We start from the raw sequence: 9,524 nt of genomic DNA, 5'->3' as shown, positions 1-9,524 counted from the left end.
ATTTTGACATCCACAGACGAGAGGAAGTAGCCAAGTGTGAGCACAATGCACAGGTACATTCTATATTCCTTTACTCTCAGTCTAGTGGGACGGCTAAACCGACACGACCAGGGAGAGTTCAGGCGCAGGACCGACGGCTTTACGTGCTCTCCGAGGCATGGAACACATACATAAATACATATACATAAATGAGGAGCTCGTAGCTAAATACACAACAGCCGCGCGGATTGAACTCCTAAGTTAAGCTACGCTTGCCGAGGTTGATCCGTGAATAACCATATTATACATAACGAGTTCCTCCGTGTTTCGGAAGGCACATTAAATTGTGGGTCCCGGCTGTTATTTTTTATTGTCGTTTACGGGTGGCGGGCGTCCGTTTAACACAGTTTCGGGCCCAGGAGTTCATTAACCTTAAGTCTTTGTGATAAGCGTCTTAGATAACCGACGTAGTTTTAAAAGGTTATCTACCACAATATTTATGAATGATCAACGACTATAGTTAGTCCGACAACTTAGCACTGCGGTGTCAAGGGTAGAGTGTAACACTACGTACGTTTGTATTGTAAAAAAATAAATGGTATATTTTTCAAACGACAAACAAAAATAAAACTCCACAGAATACAAAAATAAAAATACAAAATAATTTATTATTAAAACTCTCAACAACAGTTAACTTGTACAACAACAAGTTACAACTTGTTCAACAAAATACATTTCAAAAATTTTCTAAAACAATTTTCTTCTAAAATCATTTAGTTTTCTTCTTTTTATCCACTTTTTGGTTCTTCTTCGCTTGTTTTTCCTTCTTTCCATGGATCATGTTAGTCAGGGGCCACTGGACGTAGTAGAAGATGAAGAAAAGGACGCCGATACCTGCTAGAGCGAGAGGGAAGTATACTGTGCCGTAGAGTTTCCTGAAGATGGGATACAGCCAGATGCCTTGCTCTTTGAAGGTGAACATCAACCTGGAATAAATAAAAAAAAAATAAGCCATTACAATCAAATCATCAAAGATGTAGCATTTATAAATAATATCATCATAGGTCATAATTTATTTCTGTCGGAATGCTGGGCTTAGGACTCCCTTTAGAACGAAAGTAGTGTAAAGCCTTGAAACCATCAGCTGGAAAAATCCGGATTTGACTTTTGTACCTTTAAGAACTGCTTAAAAAAGCCATGCTGCCCTTACAATATTTTCTTTCACAGTTAAAGTAGAGACATAAGTTCTATCATACACACAACTTTGGAATTATAATTGGTGTGTTGCCTAGGGGTTTGAACCAGTTCCGTAATGAGCGAATGCTTATTAACGACGGCAGACTCCGTGACTCAGAGATTTGGTGATCGTTCCATCGCTACCATTTTGGGTCAAGAAGAGAGGATTCCCGGACGAAACAAATATAATATTATGTTAAACGAAATGTTATTCGGGTCTAATTGTATTTTTGATCCGTTCTTTGTATTTATTCAAACACAGCAGCAATTCTTAGTCATGTCTTTTGAATTAACTATACTGTATCTTCATCTCATAGTACAAAAATGGTAAAAAACTACTTACACGCTCAAATAAACACACAAATGCAGCGTCAACTGAGCTATATTCCTCGCATGGTTCGCAGGTTCGACCCTCGGCCGGAACAGCAGCTCGAACAATATAACAGGCAGGATAAACGTGTGTATCACGTGGTTAGAGATAGGGGGAATGACCTCGTCCAGGAACTCGGGGAAGATGAGAGCTCGGTCGATGATGTAGAGACCCCAGAATACTGTGAATACCACCTGGAAGATGAGAAATAGGATGTTTAGTAAGTAGAGGTGGAAAATCGGATGTATTTTTAGGATCATCTTCAATATCTTTGGGAATTTCTGTAAGCTTGAATGATAATTAACTCTTTAATTTTATGAAAATTTCAATAACTCCTCTAGTATCGTCAAAGGTAATGGTGGTAGAAAACGTCTTAGAAATTTAGTCTGCTTTTATACATTGTTTTTTATGTAAAGTCTTCAATAAATAAATAAATAGCCTAATTTCTACGGGGCAAAGGCGCCAAGATGCCTATTCTTTGAGATATTATATCGTTTCAGTCTTGTTAATTCTGGATTTAGCTAAACAAGAAAAAAATATTTATAAAACTTAGTTCCTTTAGAAAACGCTCTCTCCCTCTGGTCAATTTCATAAAAGTTCCTCGATAGTAATAAAGCGGTGTTGAGCAAACCATAATTGTCGAGCATTGGCCAAAGATCGTGATTGATCGGGCGAGATGTTTAGGAAAGGGTTTGCAATACAAGTTGCTTGGAACTGCACCCAGATCTAAAGAACGAATGAGAACCTAAATGCTTCTTTTGGAGTTCTTAAAATGTAAATAAATTCGTACCAATGTGCAAGGCCACACTAAACCAGCGAAGACGATCTCTCTGAAGTCTCCTATCGCCTGTGGCAGCTTGTACCCCTTCTTTCTTGAGTTCTTCACCAATAACAGGTCGCAGACTAAACCGAAGACTGAATACGCTATTTGTAGCATCTGGAAAAGAAAAGAGAGACCATGATTATATATCTTGTTTTATGTCACTCGTAGCCATTTGTGCTCACGGACTCGTAAGCTATCAGTGCGATAAGCAACCGTTGGCGCGGTCTTTCTATAGATGGGTGACCGCATAGTGGTATTTGAACTGAGCATCTCCGTTGGAGGGCTCGTAAATAGTTGGCCCCGGTTGTTGTCACTTAAGATCAGTTGTTCAGCCATGTCAAAGGCCTTTCAAGCGGATTGAAAAACTTTGACACCTAGGTTGACCACTACATACGACGAACTAACAAACATGATTATTTTGATGTCATAGCAGTGAAATCTTAGATTTCAGCTGTGTCACACTTATTTGAAGCTTTGAACTCCAATGACTTATGTGTAATAGAAATAATTATGACTAGTTTTTACAGTCAAGGAAAACATTATGAGGAAATCTTGTATGCCTAAGAATTCCTTGTACAGTTACTTCTTGCAATACCTAATTTACATATTATTATAATAGCTAAATATATGAGTCGCTCGGTCTCCGTGCTTAGAAGCCTGGTTGTTGATAGTTCGTGTAACTATCGTTAAGCCAAGTCAAATACAAGCGGCTTAGACAACAGCTGAAATTAGTTTGACAGTAGTTTGACATTAGTTTGACATTAGTTTGACACTAATTTGACACTGGTTTGAAACTAGTTTGCAACTTATTTGACACTAATTTTACACTAATTTGAAACTAGATTGTTACTTATTTGACACAAGTTATGAATTAGTTTGACAGTAGTTTTATTATTTTTAATGATTACTTTGATTAAACTTACAAAAGTCCATGTAGTGAAGAACCGGTACTCCAGACTCTTGAACCTTAGAGCATGTTCACTTTTATTCTGGTTCTGCTCAGCGAACCATCGCATGTAGAATAGGTTGGATATATGCATGGTTATGACCCCTGCATATGCAAGGATACGGAGACATGCTAGCCAGGACATCGTGCTGGAAAAAGAAAGAAAATTAAATTAGAAAATATTTATTTTGTTGTTGAAAATTATTTTCCTGCTTTAGGGGTCGTCCTCAAATTTTATTGGATAGGATTATTGTTTTACATCGAGGGTCGATTACTAATGTGGAAATATTACTGATGGGGAGGAGGAGGGATTACTAGTCTATCTTAAGGACCGTTAATTACTTAGGAAAGGTTGAAAATATAAATGAGGTTAATAAAATTCGTCAAGTATTAATCATTGGGCTACCGACTAAGCGCATTAAGTCTGGTTGTACTTTGCGTCAATAGGTATATTCATATAGTATTATATGTCTTTGATTTCCCTTGTATTTCCGACTGTAAGAGACGGCATAACATGTTTTCCTCTTCCGTCCATCTTATTAACCAACTTTTAGAGCTTAACTCACTCCTTACTCCTTTCTTGTTGAAATACTCTTTCACACACACCGTCCACCATCTTTATCAGCTTGTAAACTACTAATTAATTTAAAATCAAATATGGCAGGTTTATAGATTCTATCCCGGACAAAAAAAAAACAGTCTGAAACGAACTGCAATGCGTACTTTTTCTAACATTTTGTCAATTTTAGACTTTGGAACGAAATAGACCAAAGATCAGCATTCTTTTAACCGTTTTTATAATTTAACCTTCAGTCACCTATTCAATCAGTAGTTTTTGTTACAGACCGCTGAGCAGCAAAGATAATACCTGTGTAATTATTATAATTGCTTCTTGCATTTTTATGACCGGTAACTGACACGATACTATTTGTACCTATTATGTAATAAAAACTAGTTGTTTTACGATATAAGTCTTTATAGTTAAGTGTTCGGTCAGCAAGGCTATATTTGATGCGGATAATACATAGATGGGTGGCCATTTAGTCATTTTGGGACGAGGCTTTGCTGTCAGTTGCGCTTACCAAAATGATAGTTGAAAAATAAACCATTTAGCGGCCACCCATCTATGTTTTGACCGTGGCTAAGATCATTTACGCTGTACTATGTACTACAATTTTGAGGTGGAAACGCCAGCATTTGTATTGCAAGCTGCAATAACATTATTTTCAATACATTTTAAGAATCACATAATTCAGTATGTAAGAAATCTTAACAGTGATAATTTTATTATTGACTATATTTTAAATCTGAATGTCAGTAAATAGCAGTTTAATTTTACAATTTACTCTTATGATGCTACTCTTATTACACACGATGATCTTACTCGTTATAAAGTAACAATTACTGCACGGACTCGAACTACGGCCACTGTCAGACACTTTCTACAAAATATGTGCAAATTTCACTTTAACGAGTTGAGAAAGTTATACCGGCAGATATGAATCCGTCAAAATTTAAAACGCTAGAATATCTTAATTGATTTAATTTTAAGAATATTGACTACCTCTATGGCACAGTAGATAGTGTATTCGACTGCTGATATTGGTCTCGGATTCGATTCCCGGGTCGATGTATTATAATTTTTAAATTCTTGTTTTTTTCTTTTGGTCTTTATTTTGGAATATTTGTAAATAGTGACTTGGGCTTTGGGCTTTGGGCTAACATCACACATCATCCGTGTATCTTGTTCGCCGACGACATTTGCATAACAATACCCAACACTATCCGCGATAGTTCAGACCATGAGTTAGAAATTAACCAAACATTAAGTGATATACTAAAATGGCTTACCTACAATAACCTTAATGTAAATTCATCGAAGACTAAATACATACAATTTTCAAACTACAAAACAATTACTAAAAATATAACAGTACAACTTGATAGCGTGAGCATAGAACCAACCAATCATATTAAATTCTTAGGTATTACTGTAGACAATTATTGCAATTGGAAAGCCCATATTAATAATGTATGCACAAAAATAAATAAATTTATATATGCTCTTAGACATTTACGCGTTACCGCTTCAGAAAGTGCTGCAATAACAGCATATCATGGTTATGTTGGCTCAGTTTTACGATATGGTCTGTTGTTATGGGGTAATTCTACTTCAATCAATGAAGTGTTTTTAGGTCAAAAAAAATGTATTAGAGCAATTTGTAACGCCGAACCTCTCGATTCTTGCAAACCTCTATTTAAAAAAACAAAAATTTTAACACTTTGCTCTCTTTATATACTCGAAATTGGAATGTTTGTAAGGAAACACCCTCAACTTTTTGAAAAAAAATCCGAAAGGCATCTATTTAGCCAAAGAGATCCAACAAAAATAATAGTACCAAAATGTAATACTAGTCTTTACCATAAAAATTGTATATTTATGTGTGTCAAAGTTTACAATAAAATTCCCCAGACCCTGAGAGAGCTACCATTTCAATTTTTTCAAAAAAAGTTAAAGAATTGGCTAATTGAAAAATGCTTTTACACCATCCAAGAATTTTTAGACCTTAGAAATAACTAATCTATTTATAAACTATATTATATTACTCTACCTCTTACTTATGTACCTACCTAGATTTAAGAATTAGTTTTAAGATAAAATATTGTATGCCTTAAACAGGCTGATTGATACAAGAACGTATTATGTATTATAACACCTGTACCTATACTCAGTCAATACAATAAAGATTTACTTTACTTTACTTTACTTTACTTTGGTAACGTGTCCGGTATATGGCAATAGGCTCGCTCATTATTACACGAGATTGAAATTGTTAATGACGAAACGCGAGTAAATACACCCCTGTCTACACCTTTGGGTATAACAGACGTGATATTATAAATGTATGTATGTATAACTTTATATTTAAACTTTATAATTTTATTTTTTCAAGGACATGATATTTAATTGACACAATACCAACGAAAATACGTATTTTCACGTTTTTTTCCCACAATAAACCTACGCATTAGTTCCAACTCATAAATTATTAAGAATACAATATTATGAGTATTATTTTATTTAAAATAGTATATAATTAGAATTATCTTATTACATCTTTGTACAACATTATTAGCAAATAATATTATATTTAATCTCACATACTAACCCTCTCATTCATAAAAATATATGAAGTTATGAATCGCTTATAAAGTGTTTTGTTTCTTTCACTCCTTAGCGAAATGAAAAAGAGAAAACATATTATAGTAGCTTTTTAGCTAAAATAGGTTTATAGTGTGTTTATGAATAAATGGGTAAGAGTATGTAAGTAATGTAAATAATCATAAAAGTCAGGTGCATAACACTTGTAATCGGCGGTCCTGTGGGACAAGATGTATGGATGTGAATGAAGCAAAGGAAGTTTGTAAGGATCGTACCAAGTGGCGTTCTCTGGTCTCTGCCTACCCCTATGGGAAGAACGCGTGATTTTATGTATGTACATATGTATGTAAAAAGCCATTCAAACTAACAACCAGACAAGCAAACGAGTAGCATAGTGACAATGCTTTACAAAATCTTAACATGCGTCATAAAGAAATTGACAGAAGAATACTGTCACTTAGAGGTCAATCAATTATTTGACAGCTGTCAGTTGAGTCAAACAATTGTAATTTTTAGGATTCTGTAGCATAGTCTACAGTCTGTACTGTCGAGTATCTAGAGTTTGATTATAAAATGTACTGCGAAAATAGTTCTTACGGAGACGAGAGGCGCTAAATAGATTTTTGTGTAAAATTTCTAGATAGCTTGATTGTCGGCAGTCGATAGTAGTAGAGAATCGAGCTACTGTATTCAGAAGGTAAAAATGGGACCATATAACTGACACTTCCTGTCTGTCTGTCTGTCACCAGGCTGTATCTCATGAACCGTTATAGTTAGTACTTGCGTGATTTTTCAGAGGACGTAATTCTCTTAAAAAACGCGACCCTAGATGTTTTGTTCAATGGACTATAAGTGGACTCTGTGACACTATCCTATGCATAGTGACGTCATGGATCAATAAAACACACTAGAAAACTATAGGTTTATAAAGTTCAATGTCTGGTCATATTTGATGCGTCACCATAGCAGTTAAACGTAAACATTGTACTATTCTACTAAAACTATAAATGGGTGCTATATTTTGTGTGGACGGATGCATGTATGTATGTTTGTAACGTTATTCTGACTAAATTACTGAAGCGATTTTGATAACATGTGACGTGGAGATAGTTAAAGATCTGGGGACTAAAATTGGCTAGCCTTTTCTCTTAAATTAACCATGTGAGGAACTACAATAGGGGATAAAAATTGGTATTGAATGCGGAGTTAAACTATTACATACAAAATATTATTACACTGTTGTCTATACTATAAGCCTGTGCTTTTGGTTGCATTGTTTAAGTTGAATAATATAGCGTATGTCCTAAACCGGTTTATTATCTATCACTATGCAAAATTTTATCTAAATCTGTTCCGTTGTACACGCGTAAAACTTGAATCATACAAACACATTTATAATATTATAGTATAGCGTTTTTCCATTAATTCCTTAATCTCATTGTTTAATGTAGAAAAGAAATGCGTCTAAAAAGACTTTCTATTATACACCTTAATTGGGTTTAGAAAGTGAATACTTTTAGAAGTTAACTCGTTTGTTTTTTCATAATTATACAAAAACCACTAAACTCATATTAATGAAAGTTATACAGCATAAAAGATAATTTTATAACCTACAAATAGATATAATTTTTATCAAAATTGGCTCAGTAAATACGAAGATATAGACATAAACATACAATTAGATTTGTAGGTTAGGAATAAGTTTAGCTATAATTTTATTAAAACTACTTCAATGAACCAAATCCCTATGTTTTCCTTAACTTAAGTACATAATAATACCTTTATAAAATAATACTTCCGTCTTTATTTTATCTAACATACACACATAACACAGCAAAACTTCACTTTGATATACCCAACACACAAATTGCCTTTTAAAATCACTTTTTTCTATAATTTTCGACACACATTTAACATAAAAACATATATAAATAAGTACTTTATTAAATAAACTAATTTAATAATATATATTTAAGTTATTTTTTACCTTATTTTTATTGTAAAGTTGTTTATAAAATAGTTATACGCGTCCGCACAGTACGGCGAGAATCACCGTTATAGCGATATGAAATGTGTGTCATTCGGCGTGTAGGTTCAATGAGATTGTGTGAATGGTGACTAGGGCTACCATTAATATAATTGACGACGCCGGATATCCACGGGAAAAAACCCCCACCTTTGGGCGTAATATAGTATTTAAGCTACGCTTGCCGGGATTGTTCTGTGGATTGGTAACCATTCAAATTATCGAGCTACCCGAGCAGGCACTTGAAATAAATTCTGTTTACCGGCTGTCATTTTCTGAGGTCTGTGACAGTCGTTACCAGTAGTTTGAAGCTTGAAAGTCTGACAATAAGTGTTACCGAGGGTATCGTGTTATAATCCAGGTAACTGGGTTGTGGATGTCAGATAGGCAGTCGCTCCATGTAAAATATTGCATTCGGTGAGACTGGAAATCGACTCCAACATAGATGGAAAAAGGCCATTGATGGTTTTACCAGGAAACCTCTGAGAAAGTTTATTTTGCAAAAAAATACGTATTATTTTCATGCCTTCTTAAATGCGTTATAGGTGTATGAGATTTCAAACATTTGTCGCTTAGCCATTAAAAGAAAAACCCATCTCAACATTACCATTCGGGATACATTTTTGAAAAGCCCCTGCCCCCGGACGGCTTCAAACTAGGACAAATCCCAGGAATTTTAAACGAATGGCAGCCCTATGTGTAACTGATAATTTTTATGATTCATGATCGATTAAATACTGTATTATATTGTAAATATAAATAAGTAGTAATTTCGTAAATGAAATTTATATTTAAGTCGTATTGATGAGGTCTTTAGCGCCGAATTAATTTTTTGTTCATAAATTATGAGAGTAGGTTTAAATTTTTATGAATAAAATGACTGTAAATGTATGAAAATTTATTGCAACTCTGCCCATACTCCTCAAAATGTCGATACCGGAAATTTCAATTGTCGTAAAGGACATTTTGACGAAAATGAGT

At 34.4% G+C, this 9,524-nt stretch overlaps 1 protein-coding gene across 1 annotated transcript; it reads right to left on the bottom strand.

Moving 5' to 3' along the window:
• Positions 1-619: 619 nt before the first annotated feature.
• Positions 620-8,636, bottom strand: LOC142984482 (androgen-dependent TFPI-regulating protein-like). The gene is made up of 5 exons (XM_076132118.1): positions 8,505-8,636; positions 3,332-3,503; positions 2,376-2,522; positions 1,559-1,779; positions 620-965 (listed from the first exon to the last, which is right to left on the bottom strand). The coding sequence occupies exons 2-5, from the start codon at positions 3,497-3,499 to the stop codon at positions 749-751; spliced, it is 753 nt and encodes a 250-aa protein (XP_075988233.1). The 5' UTR covers positions 3,500-3,503; positions 8,505-8,636; the 3' UTR covers positions 620-748.
• Between the last annotated feature and the right edge of the window lie 888 nt (positions 8,637-9,524).

The sequence above is a fragment of the Anticarsia gemmatalis genome, chromosome 27, assembly GCF_050436995.1.
Source record: "Anticarsia gemmatalis isolate Benzon Research Colony breed Stoneville strain chromosome 27, ilAntGemm2 primary, whole genome shotgun sequence".
Lineage (NCBI taxonomy): Eukaryota > Metazoa > Arthropoda > Insecta > Lepidoptera > Erebidae > Anticarsia > Anticarsia gemmatalis.
This window is presented reverse-complemented; position numbering and strand designations above follow the sequence as displayed.